A 23,921-nucleotide genomic window follows, 5' to 3' on the forward strand; every position below is an offset into this window, starting at 1 on the left:
GTGCGTGCCTGCGTGCGTGTCCACCAAAGCACAGTTGGAATCATTTACAAGTTATTATTGGCAGCGTTAGGGACACACAGAGCAAAGTGTTCCTGTGCAGGATATAACAGTACACACGGACTGAGCACCATCCTCACCTATTAATGCTGACACAGGAGCTGAACTGTTTACGATCTCAGGCCAGCGTTTGAATCATTACCGGGCTGAGACGTCACATCTGTACAGTGCATTAGTACGAGAGAGAGACCCCGCGGATCAGACGTACTACAGCTGCCTCGCTACTTTAAACAGAAGGAAAACAGACACAGTACCTAGAAGAACCCACAGCATGAGCGCAGGCGCATAGTTACTAACCGTAGAAGAACATACATACAAACTACACCCCCGGTCCCAAAGTACTACCATAGATACACAGTGGTACTCATGGATGAAGGCAAAATAAAACAGAAACAATGTTGTTAGGCCATGTCCTAATGCGATTTGCAAAACAGCGGAAAAGGAGCCTCCACACACTGCCACTGTACACAGTGCACAATTGCACAAAAGTAGAATCATGGTGTTTTGGCAGCCATACAGTCAACCGCTTGAAGAAATTGATGCTAAAGTCTGCCATATCAGGAAAAAAAAGAAATTTTGTATTTTAAAACAAAATGCCAAAGATGGTTAAACTTTGCTTTTATGAAATATCTGAGATCATTAGGATTTTCTGGAAGATTGAACATGTATTCTTATCTATTGCTAGTTTGACCACTTCAACTACTCTTTAATCTTAAAACAATGAATAACAGAAAATAGGCAATAAATAGAAAGAAAAGAATAAAGTATAGCCTGGCACTCATTGGACTGAATGGGAGCAGTAGTGCAGGGGGAGGAGGGGACCAAGTTGAGATGAGTGGATGGGGGCAGCAGTCAGTTCAACAAGCCGACAGTGACAGCGTGGAGATAAAGATGATGTTGCACAGCTTTAGTAGTCTGTGTAAGGATGCTTCTGAACATCCTGCCGGATGACAGGGGGACAAAAAGCATGCACGTGAGAGCCGGGAATGCTCCTCCACAACACTGGAGGCCGTTGGAACAGAGAAAAATGTGGAAAATGTCTCGGATGGAAGGGAGATGGTTTGCTCAGCTGTCTGCATGAGTCTCTAGTGAGTGTAGAGCTTGGCGATCAGCGGCGTGGTAGCCAGGCCCAGTACCAGATGGTTACGCAGCTGATGTGGATGCTCTCAATGATTCCTCTGTAGAAAGTGGTGGTGAGGATGATGGGTGGCCGCCATATAGGAAGCTGCTGCTGGGCTCTCTTGGCCCACCATCTGGTGTTGGTGGTTCCAGGAGGAGTTCTCCATGATGTGTACACCAAGAAACTTGGTGTACTATACTGTAACACCCTTACAGTCAACTATGGAGCCGTTGATATTCAGTGGGGAGTGATCGGACGGGACCCTCTGAACTCAAGTCAACAATCATATCTTTTGTTTTGTCAACATTCAGAGACATACTGTCGTTCTAGCTCGCACCAGTCTCGGACAGCTGTTCCACCTCCTTTCTGTAGGATGCTCCATTGTTGTCGCTGATGAGGCCCACTTGTGTCATCCCGTGAACGTAATGGTTTTATACCGGATCTGGAGGTGCAGTGTGAAAAGCAGGGGGCTATGCACCCAGCCCAGGAGCACGATGGGGTTCAGCATGACTCGACTAGATGATATAGTTGCTGTTGCTGATCCGTAACGACTACAATACGTCTGCCAGTGAGAAAATCTACTGTACGATCCAGTTACAGAGGGAGGTGTTGATTCCCAGCCCAGTAGATTGAGCCTTTATAGCTCCTGAGGGAAGTCTATGAAGACTTACGTATGTACAGTACAAGGACCGCAGATTTTTTTTACCAAATGAGTCAAGCCAGGTGGAGGCACATGAGATTGCATCGTCTGTGGACCTACAGTACTTGAGTGGTATGCAAACTGTATCCTTTCCAGTTAAGGTGTGGAGAATAACTGGACTTGATGAAGGTCAGGAATTGAGGTCAGACAATACAGCCTTTTTTGGCAGTGGTCGGATGGAGGTGGTTTACAGTAGATGCACTCATTGCACTGTGAAGCAACTGCTGTGAATGCAGGATGGTGGTGTTAAAGATGTCTTGTCAGGACATCTGCTAGCTGCTGGTCGATGCAGTCTCTGAGCACACACCCTGGTATAATTAATCAATCAATACCAAGCTGAGCAAGTTGGTCTGGTCTATTGTCCTCTTGGGTGGGTAACCAACAATTGTATAGTGGTCCCTACCGTCCCTGTTCTATTATACTCTAAAACTTTCTCTGGGGCCAGCTCAATGTAGGCCTTGTAGTTAAGAGTGTCCTCCCTGAGATTGGAAGATCAGTTCCGCAGCCTGGTCATGCCAAACACTACACAAATGGAGCTCAATCCCTGCTTGGCACTCAGCATCACTTGGCACAGCATCACTTGGCACTCAGCATCAAGGGGTGGATTGGGGGTAAGTACCTGCGATATACTGTACTAGCGGTATGTCCAGGGGATGTACTGTACATCTGTACTTATTCATCAAGCTGCCTCATGCTGCAGAAACAGGCAATAGGCTCCTGCCCTATGGGCCCGGTTACTACTGTCCTGGTGGGTAACCAACAATTGTAAGGTAGTCCTGGCTACTCTCCATGCATGGGGCCAGTAAAATGGTGGAGTGTCTGGTGGATTTGACCAGTCACTAATTTATTGCCTCTCAACAAAAAGGTAAGTTTCTGCTACTCATGCCCATGCTTTGCAACTTCAGCCTAGTTCAGACCAAAGTAAAAAAAAAAAAATTAAGCCCAATTTCTACGAGGGTGTGGCAGGCCAAAAATACCAGACCGACTCTGCATCTCATACTGCACATGCACATTGCAGACACGCACACTCACCCAGGCAAACATGCTTTGCAACTGTTGTGCATGTAAGCTGCTCTAATGGCTAACTGTAAACTAAAGCGGTTTCTTGTATTTATTATTATATTGGTTAACATTTTGTACATTTTTAGAATGTATTAATATTGTATATTCTCAGAACTGTTAAGTACCTCGAGTTACGGCCTCTAGTTTGAAGGTCGTAAACAGGCACACCTGGCCTATAATAATTACTCGGCACAGTGTTTTCTCTGGGTTCCGTGCAGGTGCTAATGACATCTCGTGTCAGTGAGATTCCTGAGCCAAAACCATCATACTTTTCAGGAAATGGAAAAAAGTAACCTGTGTTCCAATGGATCTGGTGTAGTTAGTATTCCGGTACAAGCTCTTTGATAATACTTTTCATTGGTTCAATATTTGTAAAACTCACAGACACACATTTAACCACTTATAAAAAATAATGAATTCAGCTATGTAATGAATTCAGCTATGTAATGAATTCAGCTATGTAAATCGCTATTGTATGTCGTTTGACAGGCTTTAGACACGCCTCCTCAGGAGCCATTTGATTTTGGTGTTAGGAACCGCTGCGACCGCATGCCCTTGCTGACGTCGACCCCAGGCTAGGATTCGAACCCACAACCTTCCGCATGAAAGGCATATGCTCTAACCGCAATTAAGATATTTAATAATGTTATAATTTTTCTACCCAACATAGAGGTACAGTAATGACTACCGGTATGATTATTACCACGATAGAGATGCAGTTGTGTCGCAGGTTGAGTTCAGCCAGAGAGTCCAGGCCCTGCAGGTGTTCTACTCTGGAGATGCTGTTCCCGGCAAGACTCAACACCCGCAGCCTGCACAGGTGAGAGATGCTCTCTATCCTGGTGATCTGGAGAGAGGAAGCATAAAAGGTATTAAACCACATGAACCCCCAGCGCAGTGGTCCTCAAAGTGGGGGTGCGGGGAACCCCAGGGGCCCTTGAGGGGGTTCCAGGAGGTCCCACCCAGCGACATGTGTTAATATAGCATAGAAATAGTTTGAACCACTTTATATATTTTTGTATATGTTGGCTATTCAAAAATATTTTAGAATTTTTGAAAGTGTTTTTTATTTTTAAATAATTTAGCTTTTTTTAAAACACACAAGTCTTCTCTTATGGGGCTCTCTGTCACTAAATATTTTCATATACATTTTGGGGTCCTTGACATGTTTGAGAACAACTGCTCTAGTGTCATTCTGGAGAGAATATTCAGTAGAAATAGCAGATCTACAAGCATCTTTGACAAAGACATTTGGTATAGAGTGAAAAAGAGATTGGGCCTTGTTTAGACCCCTGGGGGACCTTGTTTAGACCCCTGGGGGACTCTGGTCAGTGAAATATATAGGGTTCATGTGGCTATATGATATTTAAAATAATAAAGCAATGTTCCCAACTAGCCACTGATTTTGATATTCCATCATTAATATTCTGGTCTAATTTGTGCATTATGACTTTGAGTATTACACCCCATGCATTACATCCAGTTATGCATATATTAGTTACAGCTGTAGTCATAATCATTGTTCATTTGATTGGTTCCACGCTACTACATACAGAATCTGGACAGTTTCAGGCATCAAATAAAATGCATTTGTTAAAAACACAATTCATAACCAACCATCCAATATTTCTTATTTTTTAGGAGAATTAAAAGCATCAGGGACAGAATAATTGTAAAAAAAATAGATGAAAATAGTAATTAAAAAAACACAGGCACCTCACATATTAGGAGCACAGTATGAGTAACCAGAAAAAAGTCTGGGTGTTTTCGATGAATCTAACATGGTTAAAATGGAGGTTGAAGTTACAATGGGTTTGTATAGGAAGGAGGCAGGGTAGCTAAAATTAATATCAAATATCTAAATACTGAATCAAGCAACTTAAAAACTGCCTGGGGTGCACATAAAGCCTGAGTAGACGATGAAATGACCAAACGTTTTTTTGAGGGGCGCTAGTCCCTATGTCCAGCTTTGAGGCTTTATGTAAACACAAACATTGTCCTAACACAAACATTGTCCTAACACAAACATTGTCCTAACACAAACATTGAATGCCACATTGACAATGAATGGCCAGTTTTGAGTGTTTGTCCTAACACGAACATTGAATGCCATTGAATGGCCAGTTTTGAGTGTTTGTCCTAACACGAACATTGAATGCCATTGAATGGCCAGTTTTGAGTGTTTGTCCTAACACGAACATTGAATGCCATTGAATGGCCAGTTTTGAGTGTTTGTCCTAACACGAACATTGAATGCCATTGAATGGCCAGTTTTGAGTGTTTGTCCTAACACGAACATTGAATGCCATTGAATGGCCAGTTTTGAGTGTTTGTCCTAACACGAACATTGAATGCCATTGAATGGCCAGTTTTGAGTGTTTGTCCTAACACGAACATTGAATGCCATTGAATGGCCAGTTTTGAGTGTTTGTTCTAACACGAACATTGAATGCCATTGAATAGCCAGTTTTGAGTGTTTGTCCTAACACGAACATTGAATGCCATTGAATAGCCAGTTTTGAGTGTTTGTCCTAACACGAACATTGAATGCCATTGACAATGAATAGCCAGTTTTGAGCGTTAACTAAGGTGAAGCAAATTCTCATTGACTGGAATGAGATGATCTGATGAAGATGTATGATGATACGAGCGTCCCTCACTTCACACGGGTATGATTTTTTTAAAGTGAAATATCCCTTTTGTTGGACCTCCTGGACCCCCCTGGGGGGTCCCCGGACCCCACTTTGAGAACCACCGCCTCAATATACTTCACACTGACCTGTTGTACAGCAACAAAGTGCAACACTCGCACGGCTACATCATCTGATGCCATGATAGTGAGAGTTCAATTTGAACTAATGGCTCCTGTGTGACCTTCCAAATTGAAAATATAATTTCTATGTCAAAACAGTAAGGAACAAGGAGTTGACACTAATCACATTTTCTATAATAAGTCAATGGACTGTGAAATATGATTCTGGCCTTTCCATGACCGTCTCGATGGGACAGAGGGACCAGAGGCCCCCTTGTCAGGATGAAACTCAAACTTGTTGAGGGGCTGGGGGGGGATCCCCAATGGCTGTCCTGGTTGCTCTATTCTATGGTTGAGGTGCCGGTCCATAAGTGGTTTCCTGTCAAGTGTGAGACAAGGGTCAAAACTGAGCCGGGGGAGGCTTGGGGGGGTCGACACAAGACAATGCCCAAGACTCACAGGGTACGTAGGATCATCAGACAGATTCATAAAGCCTGCTTGATGCAGGGAAGAATGGATTTGGGAACAGACTGAGGCAGGCCTTTTTAAAGACTGGATTTTTAGGCAACTGTCAAATCTAGTCCTATAATGCAGGGGTTCTCAACCTGTGGGTCGCGACCCCTAGTGGGGTCGCCAAATTATTTTGAGGGGTCCCCAAAATATTTTTAAAACATCGGGGGTCGCGAGACATTGCCAAAGCATTTCCCGGGGTCCCCAGCCAAAAACATTGAGAACCCCTGCTATAATGCGCTGATCAGAGCAATGGTCACCAAGTTATGGCCATTTGAAGTTAAACACTGCAGTAGCCCCCCATATGTTGTGAATGTGATTATTCTCATGCAATTCCCCTGAACAGTGTTTGTGCCAAGTTTAGCGTGAATTGGAGCCTTGGAAACATGTGGCCCTTGGGAGTCCCTGGCAGGCTCACAGTCAAAATCTTTATTGGATGATTTTGGTCGAAACATTAATCATTCATTAAAGCTTTTGACTGGGAGTGGGAGCGGACTTTGAGGGTGTAGACTAGAACATGGCATCATGCCAACCCCTACTGTCACTCCTTTAATCGGACAGCACTCAGCGATGAGTCTGCGAAAATACATTCTAGCTACAAAGAAGTTGGAATATCTCTTCGCCTACCGACAACATGCCCTCGCTCCCCAAAGGCTCCAAGTGACAGGTTGGAGACATATTCTTCTTTCTGTTCTTTAGCATTATGTTTCCAGATCTAGAAATGATCAGAATCAGATGTCATACTTTTTCAAACAGTGTTGGAACTCTGATTAGTGACCTCGCCCAAAGGAAGGCAGATAGGCCCCAGTTACTCTTGTGGATCTGCTTAGTAGCTGCCAAGAGTAAGACTGTGGCTCTGAGGTACTGTTCCCATATACTGTAAGGGTGCAAGTAACATGCTGGGTAAGAGCCTGCTTGGTCAGTTCCCTGAAATCCTTCCCTTGATAAATAAGGTTGAGAGAAAAATAAATAAACTGAATCTCAGGGTCAGGTTTGATTTGGTGTCCCTTAACCCAGCAAGGCCGTAGTGAATGTCTGTTGCCAAAAGCAAAACATAATCTCCATTATCTCATCAGGGTATATTGGTTAAGCTTTAAGGAGGTAGTGTAGTGTTACAGACCACAGACGTAGGTGCTTTCCGTTGGTTCTGGCCAAGCATCCCAAATATGTTCAGGTAGTTTCCCGTCTAAATTAATGTTAGACTCTATACCTGTGTTTAATATGAATATGCCTTTATGGTCTTGCAGTCGACCTACAATTACAGGACGGACAACTGAGTTACAACTAACAAACATGGCATGTGGCAAACATGACGTGTAAGCGGGCAGGAAGAGGAGGAGAGAATGACATGTGTTCTATGATTTATGGGCAACGATAAAAAGAAGATAATTTTAAGATTCCGTTCCATTTAAAGATAACTAGAGCTGTGCAGGGGCCCTGTCCAGAGCCCATTGTCCTCTGACCTACTTGGAACGATGCAAGTTGGAAATGCATGCCCCACCCACATATTATGTCTGTGTCCCTTTTATGCCCATATATAGAGTTCTTTGTCAGGCATACCCAAGTTCTGGACAACCGTGCGTACAACCGACTCGATACCGGGCACTGCACTCCCTGTGGGGGTGTGGAACGTGTGTGTCAAATTTGAAGTCGGTGGGGCAAACGGTTCTCAAGTGGATTTAAGACACAAACGTGCACACATTGTATATTGCAGATTGTATATATTTGAGTGGGTTGTACAGTGAATAAAGACACTAATTTAAAACTGGACCATTACTGGTCCATTGATATACTTTCAGAGTTTAAAAGACTTTGACTGTACAGGAAGAGAGCAGAAAGTAAGAGAGTGACATGCAACAGAGTCTGGCTTACCCTTTGCGGTACAGATACTATAGCTAGCTCCTATACAGTGTGCAAATTGCTTGAGAACTTGAGAACTCAACTAGGAACATTGCTCGACAAAATGGTTGGTTATTCAATAAAGAGAGGTCACGTTTTGTAACCCAATGACTTGGTCGCTGAGGTCTGGTTTGAATGTATTACACTCCCAAAGAGAATATCTCTTTCTAAATATTTCTAGTGAATACTTCCAGTGAACTGCACATATGACAACATCCTGCCACAGGAACAAATGGGTATATGGGAAAAGGATAAACTGGGAGTGATGGGAGTGGGTTAGCTACAGGATGAGGGGGATGAAAGGAGGAAATGAACTGCTGTTTTTGTGGTTGATGATACCTATGGCAGCACTGTGTCCTGGGAGACATCCATGCACATACTAAGAACAGAAGAAAGCAGGACATTGTTTTGTGGCCAGAAAAGTGTGGGAAACTATTTTTGCAGCTTGGTAATATAATAGCTCTGCATTCATTCATAATATTCACTGGAATAACATAAGTTGTAATGCCAGTCAAAGAATGGGAGGCTGTGTAGGTACTTGTCCACGACTGTTCATGGCCATGGGCCATGGGCCTTAAGCAACTCATTAAATTAATTCTAGGGGTGCAACAGTTACTCTAGTGGCAGCGGTGGCCGAACGGATAGCGGCGCGGTCTTGATACCGGAAGGTTCCTAGTTCGAATCAGCCGTCCGACACGTTAAAATTACCACCGCTGAAGTGCCCTTGAACAAGGCATTGAACCACTACGATGAAATGTGTTCTATGAGCAGGGCCTGGCTGGAAACAAGTTCTTGAGCTTAGCCCAGATACCCTGGGTAAATATAGATTTCATTTCATTTCATTTCATTTCATTTCACTCAAAAAGATTATCAAATAAATTGATTTGATTACAATAATCAATTTTAAAATATACCAAAAATAGTAGATCTACCGCACTGTTGTGACGAAAAGAGAAGGCAAAGCTCTCTGTCTACCGAGCAATCTTCATTCCTACTCTCACCTATGGTCATGAAGTGTGGGTCATGACCGAAAGAATAAGGTCACGAATACAAGCGGCCGAAATGAGGGGTGGCTGGCATCTCCCTTAGAGATAGGGTGAGATGAGAAGCTTCTTCACCTGGAAAGGAGCCAGCTTAGGTGTTTCGGGCATCTGGTTAGGATGCCTCTCGAGCGTCTCCCTAGGGAGGTCCTCGACGCACGTCCTACTGGGAGGAGACCTCGGGGCAGACCAAGGCGCAGATGGAGGGATTACATCGACTCACTGGCCTTGGAACGCCTCGGAATCCCCCAGGAGGAAGTTACTAATGTTGCTCTGGAGAGGAATGTCTGGAGCTCTCTGGTGGAACTGTTGCCCCCGTGACCAGACTACAGATAAGCGGATGAAGATGGATGGATGGATGGATAGTAGATCTACATACAAGGCTCACAACATGTTGCAAGACAACGCTTGTATATTGGTTATTTGGGGGATTTAGTCGCTTTATATCGCTTATTCTTTCACAATGATTCGTTGAAATATATAAGAAGAAATGCACATCTGGATAATTCCGTTACTACAAAGTTAGCTACAAAGCTCTATGTAGATGCAGGTGCCTGTGTCAGACCTATGTCCACCCCCCCCCCCCCCCCCCCCCGTTGGGAACACTGCTGTTGGGAATACCATGACAGCCATTGTGGTAACTGGGATTGTGCGACATGTAAAGAAGTCAGAAGGCGAGTCTCTCTGGGCCTGTGGAGAAACTCTAGTGGGGTTGTGTAGGCGGTGTGTTGGCAGAACACAATATGACTTCTGCTGAAGTGACTCGGTGCAGTGTGGTCAGGCAAACGCCTGCGCTGTGCCAATTCTCCAAAGCCACCACGGAAAGACAGACAAAAAGCTTTTTTTCAAGTACAAGTACAAGTGCTTTTCAAAAATAGCAGATCTACAATCTTGTAGTGGCACAACCCTGTCACACTATGAGCTTGTATCTGCTACTTTTCTCCCTACCTCAGTAACTGTTTTTAATTTTTACTTTGTTTGGTTTTTATTTAGGCCTAGTTGTTTCTGTGTCTTATATCTGTATGTGTCTCATCATTGCTGAACATTTTGTGAGATCTCGACAGCACTGCAAATGGAGGAAAAATCCTCAATGTCCTTTAAATCAATAATAAAAATCGCCCACTTCTTTACACCTGTAAACTTGTGATGCGAGCTATTTCCAATGGTTTACACTACAGTATGTTCATGGGGGGGTATGAAGACCAATACACACCATTAGTGTTAAATTGGAGTAGAAGTACTCACATTTTCCATAGTGTTTTCAGAAAATAGCAGATCTACAAGCTCATAGATCAGCTTTTTGCCGAATAGCCAAAGTCATTAATTGACGTATTTTATTAACACAATCCATCCCAGCCCTCTAGGGGAAAAAGTGGCACCAGTGCCAGAAGAATGCGTAAAAAACCAAAGAAGAAGAAGGGCTCCCCACGCGTGATTATGAATCCCACCAACGTTCTAGGGTAGACCCGCCTCACCATGTGCCTGATTGGCTCCCGGGAAGGCATAGTTTTACTGAGGTTGGGCCGTTCGGGTTAGGTTTAGGGGGTGCATACTTAGTTTAGACTAGTCATTGGTTAGACATGGGTTAAGGTTAGGTTTAGGTGTGCTGCCCCAGCCACAGCAGGACTTTCCTAGAACTGCGGTGGGATAAATAATAACACCTCCCCCACTGTAGCCCCCATGTTATTGTGATTGTTGTTGCTCATGGAGGGGCAGCAACGGCCGGCGGTAGCATGTATGCATGTATGCATACATACAGTACACACACATATATATATATATATATACACATTTTATTATTTTGTGACAATTGTTCCAGGGGCCACAAGGGGGCACTGTGCGGCCCGCCAGTTGAATACCGCTGCCCTGGGTTAGGGTTAGCAGAGGTTAGCAGAAACTTGGTCTGGGCCGGCAGAACGGTCCAGGCACCTAGGCTGGTAATCCCGATCCCAATCCCGATCCCAACGACCTTTGCTGCGTGTCTTCCCCCATCTCTCTCCCCCTTCCCTGTCAAACTACTGTAATCTATCAATAAAGGCATAAAGCCCCAAAATATCAAAAACTTTATTTACCAAAGCGGGGAAAAAACTACGTTTCGGCCTCTGTGGCCTTCGTCAGGTATATTCCGCACAATTCCACAGTAAGCTGAACATGTCAAAGTTGGAATGGAGTTTCTAAGGGAAAGTATGTTCCTACATACTAGTTAGGTGCCAAAGTTTTCGTCTTAAGATATTAACACTGGTGTCGCTTGCAGCGACCCCAGTTACCTAGCTGTATCACACCATCACAGTCTGTCGGAGTCTGCCACACCAACAGTATGTTACAAATAAAGACTTTGCATCTAGAATCATATTAATATGACTGAGAGATACGTTACTTTCTGTTATTCTCTTTTCTGTAAGGCTGTAAAATCATCAGCTACTGTAATACCAAAACAACTGATCTCACCTCCTCTCCGATTTAGTCCGGCAGCCGGGCTTGTGGGGTGGGAAATTTGGTATATAGTATTTTTTATTGGCCTAAAATATTGTCTACATTCATGAATCCACTTGCTGACCGGCTGTCAAGTATTGAGCCATTTTTTATAGGGGTTTCTAATATAAGGCAAAAATTTAAAACTTTCCTTATGCTTTACATTTGCTAAAAATGGCCATAGCCGTCATGACAAATGTGATGAGATCAGCACAAATGTGCTGACCTCATCACATTTGTGCTGATCTCATCACATTTGTCATGACGGCTATTTGGGCAAGTGGCTATGGCTGTATTTAGCCCAAGGAGTGGTTTTTTTTGGGATGGGTCCGATTAATCGATAATCGTTAATGTGTGAGTGTGAGTAGAGATTGATTCCAACAAGATACAGGTTTGGAGGATTTAGCAGGTGTTGGGAATTTACCTAATCAGGCCTAGGCTGGGGTTGCTATGGTGATCAATTGGCTCAACACTGAGTTAGTAACCAAATGGACCCGTATTAACTCTCAAGAGTTAAAATTATTGTTAATCATCTACATCTGGGGTTCCCAAACTTTTTTGGCTTAGGTATCCCTTGGGGGGAAGAATTCTTTATTAAAATGTCACATGCTACTAAAGCGTAAGGAAAGTTTGACATTTTTGATATTAATGGTAGGGTCACTAGAAACCCCTATAAAATAATTGCTCAATACCGACAGCCGGTCAGCAAGTGGATTCATGAATGTATAAGGCGGCGTGTATAGACAATATTTTAGGCCAATAGAAATGACTATATACACCAAATTTTCCACAAAAGAAGCCTGTCGGCTGCCGGACTAATTCTAAACTATAATATAATGGAATATCAGACAGCAGGCAGGGCAGAACATATAACAATAAAAGTTACAAGTTCGACTTACATTTTCCGGTTTACATTGAGAAATAACATAATCAGCTTCCCTGAGCCTTTTTGGGAAAATTGTCTGTGCCTGTTGAGTAACTTAGAATTTACAGCGGAAATGGACGTGGGTGTAAACTGCAGACCAGAACTTGTGGGCTTTGATGTCAGAGGATCATTGTTCTTAAACAATGGTGGGAAATACACTAAGTCACCTCATAGTAGAGTGTCTAAGGGCTGAGGTAAGTAAGGTGATCATTCAAATCTGACACTTACTTACAGATGCTGCGACGGCAAAGGCAAATGGATTTAGATATTAAACTTGAAATATTCAACAAATTGAAACATGTACTGTAGCAAACTGGGCATGTGCAACAACTGGGCTACGTTGAATGGGCATGGTTCCCATTAAGGGTTTGTTAAACTGAATACGTAAATATATGCAAATCCAACAATAATCACATTATCAAAACACTTAACAATACTCCTTTGAAACAGGTTGATGACTACAAGTATTTGGGTTCATATATCTTCTTCCCAAAAGGACTTTAAAACTAGGAACTTAAGGGTATGGCCTGGTCAGCCTGCAATGCCATGCATTAAATCTGGTCATCCCAGTTTAGTAAGAAATTAGAGAAATGGCTGGATGGCACTTACACCCGCCTTCTAATGAGAGCGCAAAATCTCTCTTGGAAGAACCACCCATTGACTTCTCTAATATACAGCAACCTTCCCCGTGTTTCTTCACTAGTCCGATCCAGAAGAACACAGTTTGCTGGCCATCGCTACAGAGCTGATCATGAGGTTATATCTTCCCTTCTTCTCTGTAATCCTGCGGCCTGCCTCAAAGCAGACCAGAGGTAGAAAACTGTCATTCCCTGATGTCATCGCTAGGGACACATGCATCAGTAAGCAGGAACTGGGGATGGCAATGAAGGAACGGGAAGTCTGAAAATGGTGATCTGACACCATGCAGTGGTTCTCAAACTTTTTTGGACTCTTATCTGAAAAATGTTTTGTGCCATGCAGGGACCCACATAGAGAAGATTTGTGTTCAGTCTAGAGCACTTTGATAGCGTATCCTGTATTACTTGAAAGCACTTTATGCACAAGTTACTTTAGTTACAAATCTGTGTTGCCATATAAAAACGCTGCTAAACCATTTAGATGCACTTTAAACCTTTGTACATTATTCTTGTATGATTTTATGCCTTGTTTGTAATGTATTCCACTGTCTGCCTGTTTTGTATTTATGTTTTGTGTGGGGACTGCGGATGTAAATTAGCATCTTTGCTAAATCCACTGTATTTATGCTGCATTCATATGTAATGTCCATTAATATGCAATGTCCCATCTAAATAAACAATAAATAAATAATTAAATAAAATGGATAAAATGATTGTGACGCTACATTAACTACTTTTGCTGGGGTCCCCCCCCCCCCCCCCCGGAACAGGAATCAGCGTTTTGGGGTGCCCAGTGGTCCAGGCGCATGCCACATATACTGTAGGCTCTGGCCTGACAGCGCGTTGTGTTCGACTCCCGTTCATGACGACCTTTGCTGCATGTCTCTCTTCCTGTCTATCTTCACTAATAACTATCAATAAAAGCCTAAAACAAATCTTTTAAAAAAAAATATCAGCTTTATTGTCACAGGTGGAATCGTGCATGTTTTCGTGCATAGTTCCCATCGTATCATTATTTCCATAGAATAAAGAAAGGGAAGAAGAATGGGGGATGCAATGGGAAAAGAGATCAACACGAAAAAAAGAGGACCACTGGGGGGCCCCAGACCCCAGTTTGAGAACCGCTCCTGTAGGTGGGAGGAAAGTGGTGTGTGAGGAGAGATCAGATGAGAGAATACCTGATTGCCGTGTAGATCCAAGACATTTAGTTTGGACAGCTTTTGCAGACAACTTATTTTACGGATTCTGGAAAATAAGCAATAAAATAAAATCAGAATAAGCTAAGACATAAATCAATCAATGAGGAATACTCTAAGTCGATCTGTGACAAAGGCTTGCTTGCCAGGCAGGTACTGTAGAGCCTTAACTTAACAAGGATAAGTGCAAAAAGGGTTTTCCTCTAGGCATTTCCCCCTTGAAATTTAGGGGGAAAAAAATCAAGATCTTAATTTCAAGACCTGAATGGAAGTTTTTTGTTCAGTGTACCAAAAGGCTGTATGATAGCATCGTCTCTTGGAAATGCCAACGGAAACCTAAATCTGTGGTGTGCTTTACTGTGAAAGGGGCTTCAGGTCAGACGGCCTATGAAAGTGGCTCTGAAAAGACAAATGTCATGTTTTACAGAGGCCGTCCCTGGTGCAGCAGCAGCACTAGACCTCAGTTGTACATTCTTCCTGATGGCTTTTCACCGTGATTTGTAACTTTAATCTCCTTCCTGTCGACCTTTCGGAACCGACATGACATTAAACTTTAAGAAAGAGAGGTATGGTTTTCTACTGACATTTGAGCACCTGCAGGAAAACACTCATCATTGTAGCCTGACATGATCTAGCAGCAGCGGACGTAATCATATGCTACACACACACAAAAAAAGAAGAAGAATGAGCTCGGTGTGCGAGAGGTTTGCTTCTGTCTGTTATGCTAAAAATAAGAGAACCCAGCTCATTAAGAGGGATGGGAACTTTGTCTTTCCTTTGTTAGTATCAAGAGTAAACAGTAAAATCCTGAGTGTTAATTTAACTTGGAGTGGACGAATGTAACCACATTAGTTAAAGTTAAAGGCTCCATGCACAGCAGCCATGGAACAAAATTGGGCCTCTTCCTTACTTCTGTCACAGGTCTTACCAACAATATTTGTGTCTACCCGTTTGGATTACTGGTGTACTGTGAGACCTGGCACAAACACCTCACAGTGCTGAGTGGCTCTCCATGGCCCTTGCCGTCAATTCTATTTGAAGGATTAAGGTTCAGTTCCATTCTGATCAAACAGGGTCAGGGTGCTGATATTGTGTATGTTGGCTCACTGAAAACACAGCCTTAATTAGTATAATTAGCCAATTTCTTTCCAATATGGCTGCGGTGCATACAGTCAAGATCTTACTGAAGATCTTATCTTACTCCCCCCGGCAGCCTGCGGCTGTTACCGACAGTTGCAGCGTCTGGCACGCGGCTGCGGAATGGACCGACAGTGCCGCGGAACGGAGCTGTCATAATCCATCCATCTACTCCGGCAGCTGCCGGCCCTCCCGGCAGCGGGGTCTCATTGCCGCTGCCGGAGAATGCACTCGCTGCTTCTGTCTTACGGTGTACGGCAGTCATCATCATAATGCAATGATGAGGGTTGTCTAAACTCACCTGTTCTTCCCCAACATCAACACTCTGAGAGAGCTCAGGGCTTCGATGCCAGTCATGTGAGAGATGTGGTTGTCGTAGAGGTCGAGGAAGACAAGGCGTTGGAGGTGTGACAGATGCTGGATGCTTGTGATGATGTTGTGTTGCAGGTTAAGCAGCTGCAGCTGCTCCATAAGGCCTAGCTGAGGGCACTCTTCCAGACCACGCCTAAAAGAAAATACATTGACAAAACACAATTTTTACAGAATGCCCAGAAACACAATGGATTAAGGCAAAAATAAAGTCTCACGACGTGGACATGGTTAAGTCCTATGCGATTTGTGAAACTGTGTGAAAGCAACTCCCATAGCAAGAAATAACAGATTGAGGCATTAACCTTTGCCTTTGCCTGCCCCAGGCTAGTAGCTGTGCAAAAGGAATTTTCTCTACAATGACATATTCGAGACCATTAGGGTTTTATGAAAATAGTTAATCTGCTCTCAATGCTCTTTTTTGTATTCGTTTACTTTTTTTTGGAAAAGGGAATTAGAAATATCATTGATGTCAGGTAGAAACTTTGTACAATCTTGTACAAAAAAATCCTTGTATTACTATTTTTTAAACGTTTTAAAATTGTGAAAATAGCTGATTGACAAGCTCACAACGCCTTGCATCGTGAGGCGTGTAGATCTGGTCTGATTACATATACACTATATATGTAAGCTCTTTTATGTCATTAAGTGTTCTAGTGTTTGAATGTGTTTTCGGATCATCCATTTCTCTGTGTGTGACACACACACACACACACACACACACACACACACACACACACACACACACACACACACACACACACACACACACACACACACACACACACACACACACACACACACACACACACACACACACACACACACACACACACACACACACACACACACACACACACACACACACACACACACACACACACACACAATAGAATAAATAATGTAATAAGGTATGTTGCTGCCCCCTTGTGGCAGGCTGCAGCAGTGCACCAACACCACCTTGTTCTTCTCAAAAGCAAAGAAGATGTAGCCTGGGTTCCAGCCCGAAACACTGCGTTCCATGAAAGACAACAAAACAGATTCACGGAACGCAGCGATTCAGGCTGGAAGCCAGGCTAAGGAAAATGAGGGATGAATGCAAACAAAAACATTAATGAATGGTCTGCCAAACACAAAGTAAATATATCATAGCATAGTATACTTGACCTCTCGTAATAATTCTATAATAATTCCTTTAATTCTAGATGTTGTAGAATCAGGGGTTTTTAACTGATAGGCTATGAACCAGCTGACTAAGAATCACCCTGGCAACTATGCTTGAGAACAGAAGACTTTAAGGCACAGACAGTACAGATGATCAGGGTTTTCAACTGGTGGAAGTATTGCGTGTGTGTGGTCTGTGGTCCCAAATTTGTATTATTCTGTTTCATTTTGGAGAAACATAGTAAAAGTTGGTATTTGTGTTACACAGGTACAGTGAAATTAAAGACATCACCATTATCAGTGGCCATTTGAGGAAGCTTGTGTAACTTGCAATACCAAAGAACGTCAACAGAAGAGGATCAGCTCATTGACAACAGACTTTGTCAAGAGGCACATCTGTGAAACACAACCCCAGGATGAGTTGTCAGGCACAATTCCCATTTCCCAGAGCTTACAGTAAAACAAAATGGGTCACAATTCCTCAGAAAATAGAGTTAGAATCTCAAGAAGGGGTCGCTGTAAGTATCTCGACTCTCCACCCAGCACCTGTTTCTGGAAGTCTGTGCGTTTATGCATACTTTGTTATGTTGAATTTATACAGACAATTATATTTGTTGATTAGTTGTTTACTGTCAATCTATATTCATATTATGTTACATTTGTTGTTTATTAATTGGTCTTCTGCCTGTGATTTAAATTCTTGCAGACCATTAGCAACCTGATTGATTGCAGGGGTCCCCAGCAAAGGTAGTTAACATAGCATCACAATATTCTGTTTTGTTAATCTGCTATTTTTGAAAAAATATTTTGAAAATATGTAAGATGTTTTATAGATCTTCTCTTCTGCTGGTCCCTGGCACAAAAGCTTTTCAGATGGGGGTCTGTAGCCAAATACATTTTGGATTTGGGGGTCCTTGAAATGAAAAAGTTGAGAACCACTGATCTATAGTAGTTACTTAACTTGACTAACAATTGAGTTAGCCAGTAGGTAAGCTGCATCTTGCAGATGCCATTTCTGAATTTTAGAAATGTTGGCGCTTTCTCAAAACAGAGGCAGACCTACCTATCCAAGTCCATCCGTTCTGAATGTAAAGGGAAGTCGCTATGGGAACCAGATGAGATGGGAAATCCTGTGACTGGGCAGTCAGCATTACCTGGCATGAGCATGAACAATGAACATAACGGTTAACTTTGGTAAATATGTTGCATCATTTTTTTTAAAAGAAAAGAACATCCTAATACTGCTTTCAATAAGAATATAGAGATGGTGATGGTATAGAAAGATGAAAACGGAAAAGAGTAAAGAAATACTAATTTCAATCGAAAAAAGCGGCCTAAAACAAAAATGTTCTTGTGACATAAACTTACATGTAAATCGTTTGTCGGGTTGTCCAAAACGTACTTTTCAGGACTCAAATTCAGCAAGTAGGACGTTAATTTACAAAAAATAAATTGTATATGGAGATTGTAAATGGTGCATTTATATAGCGCCTTTATCCAAGGCACTTTACATAGATTGTGCATTACATTCACCATCATGGAGATGAGATGTTTCCGCCCGACAGAAACTAAATATTGATTGAAACTTTCAGAATGTCTTTATGTCTCTGACTCTCTGCCATATTTACCTGTTGGCCTAGGGAGGTTTAAGGCATTGTGGTGGTGATGATGATGATGATGATGATGATACGAGGCTCCAGCACTCAGTGTGGTTCTCTTTTGTTTTCTTCCTCCGTGTCCCTGGTGCACAACATCCACTCCAGACGCAGCAGGTGGTAAACGACATTCTCTACTGCGGTCACTGGTAAATCCCTCTGCTGGGGGGGTCTGCCTATGCTTGCTCCTATGGTGTGTACACAACCTGTTGTCTACAGCAGGGGGAAATGGTATGTAGGGCTGTCACGATTACATTGGAACGTATTAATACAAATTAAATGTATGTTTTGCCATTTAGGCTTCATAATAACAAAATGATTGATTGGAATTTGGAACAGTACCTACCTAATCTGAGAGGATTCATTGTCAACATGTTCATCATGTTTGTTTCTTTTAAAAGGTCTTTGGAGAATTGCCGGTCCATCTATTAAAAAGTCAAGAGGAACACAATTAAAAACACATACATAGGCTCTCTTTTCACATTTTATGATACTTGTATTCTCTTGTAAATAACAGATATCCCTGTGTGAAAAATGATGTGCAAATACATTCTGAATTACTGATGTGACTTGACTTTTTATACCTAATAATGATGAATGACTCACTGGCCTCTGGAGCTTCTCTGGAACCAAAGAGTATACCTGTTGACCTGGAAATGACTTTGCATGGCACAGCAGGAATATGACCTTTCGTTTTGTTCAAACTCAGTATGATTCAGATGCAACTGGTACAATATACCTGGCTACTGTAGCCCTGTGATAAAAGAAAGAAAGCACCTGGGAAATAGGCTATATTAAAGTGCGTGTATGTGTGTGTGTATAGATAGATAGATAGATAGATAGATAGATAGATAGATAGATAGATAGATAGATAGATAGATAGATAGATAGATAGATAGATATGTCAACGTATGGAAAATTACATCATTGTATAAAACGACGATTAAATGTAAACTAAATGTTACATACGTGACAATGAATTAAGACATTGAATTTCGAGTATTGGTCCTTTTTTTCCATTATCACTATACCGACCCGTGGCCCACGGGCCGTACGTGGGGCGAGCGCGACATCGGATCCTCCGTCCTGGGAATGCATTTCAGTAATATTAGGAAATACTAATTCTTTGCAAATGTGTTAACCACGAACATTTGCCTAATGTGCGTATTCTTCTTTTAATCTCTCCATAACTACTATACATAATTGGACCGAGTATTTCGTCACACTGTTAACGTTAAGTACTTTTGCTTGTTTTTTAGTTTACCTTTGCAAACTGATGCTCGAGCTGTGTTAAGTTACCCATGGTCAACAAACAAAATAACTTCCGGTCATGGTTCATAATGAAAGCATACACAAACGCAAAAACAATTGTGTTTTAAACGAAAATCTATATTTTTTCTGACCATAATAACCTTTACTGGAGCCAATGCAAAATGTCATGAAAATTAACAAAGTAACTGCATGATGACACCCGTACATGGTTTCACACCACACGTTCTCTGCAGCCTAGCCTACCTTGATATGACTGAAGCGAAGTGTGCACTGCGCACGTTCGCTGCATTTAATTTTAGTATCCTCCCAAAAACAATGTAATTTTAGGCCTATGCTTTTATTTTCCACACTGTGTCGCTCTAAATCCGCCCATCATCAGCTATTTATTTTCGCAGATAAGTAAGCCTGGGACCGAGGCTAGCCCATCAGTGGGGGATGTGGGTCACATGACCAGACCGTTTGCATCTTACTACAAACTTCCTTGGAAACCGTTGCCATGGTTAAGAGGGAAAAAAGGAAAGGGGTGATTGAACAGTGAAATCGATTATAAACAATCAATAATAATACTAATACTACAATTCACTCAATGTCTGAATGAATGTCTGAAACACTGTCGTAGCTCCTCACTGGATGTAATCGCTCCGACTTTTCACACACCTGTTATAGCGCCACCATGAGGCCGACTGATGTAATAAATAATTACATTAATTTTTAATAAGTATTATGAACCTCCCCTCCAAGTGTTGTAACTGTAGCTCCGACTGTTTCTGAGAGAAAAAGACTTGATGTGAGGTGGGACATTTTAATTCACTAATAAATTAATTATTAGTTAATAATTTGTTAAAGGGTAAGACCACTTTTGTAGAGGTTTGGGTTGTGTAGTTACCTTGCCATGATGTTACTCCAAATGTGGACAAGAAATCAAAAATAATTTCTCCAGTGATTAGAAATTGATAATTCAAAATATGCTCCTCATTGACTTACATTGTACGCTGAAACAGCTCTCAAAGTCACTCTTTTAGTACGTAAACAAACACAAACAAAGTTGTTTCAGACAATATAGAGCAACACCAAAACTCATGTGGTTTTATTTCTTCATAAAAATGTTAACTTCCTGTTGATTTGTCCATTTTTATTCAGAAGAAAACCCGGACTGGATCCATGGATCCGGATCCAGATCTTCATATAGTAAAATCAACAGGAAGTTACCATTTTTATGAAGAAATAAAACCACATGAGTTTTGGTGTTGCTCTATATTGTCTGAAACAACTTTGTTTGTGTTTGTTTACGTACTAAAAGAGTGACTTTGAGAGCTGTTTCAGCGTACAATGTAAGTCAATGAGGAGCATATTTTGAATTATCAATTTCTAATCACTGGAGAAATTATTTTTGATTTCTTGTCCACATTTGGAGTAACATCATGGCAAGGTAACTACACAACCCAAACCTCTACAAAAGTGGTCTTACCCTTTAAATTGGAAAAAGGGCTTCGTTAATAAAATCGTTATTACGGAATCGTTAATTCCGTAATAAAAACTACTTTCTGGTGGAAGGAATAAAATCTATAAAAACAGTAGAATGAGCTATCTGGAGAAAGCATTTATTGAAGAGGTTGAGTTTTGTCCAGAAACACCACAAAAGGCTCTGGTCAGGCTCTGGTCAGGCCAGTGGGCTTAATTAGGCCAAGTCGACTCCTCTCACCTGTGCAATTCCCAGCCTCTGCCTCAGCCAATTGATTGCCATGGCAACCCCACACCTGCCAATTGATTACTTAACCAGTCCACTTTTCACAGTCAATTTGCACTCTTCAGACACAGGCACACATGCACATAGCCTACACAGATCTCCATGTGGGACACTTATTAGGTTCCCAAGTTGTATCGTTCCCAAATAGGCCGGTGGCCAACGGGCACGTACAGTTCTAGTCATTCAAGAAGGCAATAAGCAAATATACTTTGAGTACTAACGCATAAGTACTAAACAGATCTACATGCTCGACACGTCACATCACAGATCAGCTTTGTAACCATTTTTTGTATTAACAATCAAATCTGCATGAACGATTACTAAAGCTATCAAATGCTGTAATTGTAGTGGAGTATAATAAATTAACACCACACTACCACCAGTAAGACCTTAAAGGCGAGAAGCGACCGCAGGGCTGACACTCTAAACTGATGAGAATTTCAGGTGTGCTGGACATCAATTGAGCTGATCTACCACAACTGAACTGGCTTAACACTAATTACAGGTGTAGTTACATTAAGCGTCTGTAGGAGGTGTAAAAGAGCATCATTTCTGAAGTCCACATAATGTGTGGCATGACACATGACACAATCAGTTCATGGTTCATAATTCAACTTTTTTTAAAGGACCACTTCACCACTTTTCAACCTATCTTCATATAATAGGTCCTCACTAATATTCATGAAAAAATGGCGCAATTCTTTTCTGTGTCTCATAGGAGGGCTGTGGGCAGTTCAGAAACCGTCTGCAGTGACATCATCGATGGGGAATCCAAGCTAATAGAAACTGCAGGCTTTCTAGTCCTGAAAAGTTACAATGCGAAAATGGAAGCCATCGTTCTCACGCTAATGAAAATCTAAAAAATGTTGTAAAAAAAATGTTTAAAAAAGAAATCTGATGATGATGTCACTGGAAGACGGTTTCTAAACTGCCCACAGCCCTATTATGAGACACAGACTGAGTAGAAATAAACCGTGCCATTTTATCATGATTATTAGTGAGGACCTATTATATGAAGATAGGTTGAAAAGTGGTGAAGTGGTCCTTTAAGTAAAGGTTAATGGTTTAAAAATGTCACTGTGTGTGTGTGTGTGTGTGTGTGTGTGTGTGTGTGTGTGTGTGTGTGTGTGTGTGTGTGTGTGTGTGTGTGTGTGTGTGTGTGTGCGTGCGTGCTGTTAACAGGAAGTGAGTGACAGCTTCCTGCTGGTTTTCATAGTAACTGCGACTTGCGGTCGCAATCAGTTCCCAGGACGTCCAGTGTAATGAGCTGACGTCCGACACTCTGGGCTTGTCAACAATGAATGAGTATTTATTCAGCGTTCTCCCTCCAAGTACCAACAGTGTATTCTCACAGACCACAGTGCCACCTAGTGGCCTGGAATACCTAAGCATATCATTACAAGCAAACTTGCAGGACCAAACCAAGCTAATCGTCATACACTGAGTTGGTAGTGCCCAGATTTTAACCCATGATATTGTGTTCCAAAGGCGGTAGCTCTACCTAATCCGCTATCCAGACACTATCAGTTGTTCTATTGTTAACAGCAGAATCATTCAGTGTTTGTGATGACAATTATGTGTGTCCTGGTCCATTATTCATTACTACAGTGTGTTCGCTGTTCATGTTTTCACGTACAAACTTATCTTCAACTGGGATTTCAGATAATGGTCCACAGATTCTGTGTGGAACGTTTCACGCAAATCACTCAGAAAATCAGTTATAAGCTTTTTTTAAACTGCTCAAAGTGGCGGAAAATCTGAGGGCGGAGCTTACTGATCAAAGTGACAGATGTGTTCCCCATGAGTCAAGGAACATGTGGAAACAAGTGCCATGAATTTTGGCCAAACAAGGCATGAATTATGCCTGTTCAAAGGTTTCATTTTCAAAAAATTGCCCTAGTTCACATGTAGAACTTTTTGGGAGGAGATGCATTTTAACTGATTTTCATATAATTCAAAATGGTGGGTGATCTAGAGGTCAGAGGTCAAACATAAGAGCACGATACTTGTTTGGCATGAGGAGACGCATGTGTGTGTCGAAGTTTCATTGCAGACGGTCAAACGGTTCAAGAGCTATGCGCGTTCAAAGTTTGCATTTTCAATTGAGTGCTATAGCGCGATTAGCGCCACCCTTTGGCCAATGGTTGTGGGCTTCGCATCATCACCGTTTGGCATGGCCCTCTACCATATTCCCGAGTTTCGACTG

At 42.1% G+C, this 23,921-nt stretch overlaps 1 protein-coding gene across 5 annotated transcripts in view; it reads right to left on the minus strand.

Annotated features, from left to right (window-relative positions):
- lrrc49 (leucine rich repeat containing 49) overlaps positions 1–20,332 on the minus strand; it is a 76,522-nt gene extending 56,190 nt beyond the window's left edge. The window contains exons 1-8 of one of the 5 annotated variants that reach the window (XM_079497502.1): positions 20,212–20,332; positions 19,303–19,346; positions 19,043–19,121; positions 18,670–18,909; positions 18,105–18,195; positions 15,810–16,013; positions 14,354–14,420; positions 3,643–3,786 (exon numbers count right to left, since the gene is read on the minus strand). In XM_079497502.1, coding sequence (XP_079353628.1) covers positions 3,643–3,786; positions 14,354–14,420; positions 15,810–16,013; positions 18,105–18,195; positions 18,670–18,909; positions 19,043–19,121; positions 19,303–19,346; positions 20,212–20,257 — 915 coding nt within the window. In that variant the 5' untranslated portion in view covers positions 20,258–20,332. Of the gene's footprint in view, positions 1–3,642; positions 3,787–14,353; positions 14,421–15,809; positions 16,014–18,104; positions 18,196–18,669; positions 18,910–19,042; positions 19,122–19,280; positions 19,347–19,665; positions 19,785–20,211 lie in introns of those variants that run through there. The other 4 variants (XM_079497504.1, XM_079497505.1, XM_079497503.1 and 1 more) reach the window with 4 other exon arrangements.
- Between the last annotated feature and the right edge of the window lie 3,589 nt (positions 20,333–23,921).

Source organism: Electrona antarctica, assembly GCF_951216825.1.
Source record: "Electrona antarctica genome assembly, chromosome: 3".
NCBI classification, from domain to species: Eukaryota; Metazoa; Chordata; class Actinopteri; order Myctophiformes; family Myctophidae; genus Electrona; species Electrona antarctica.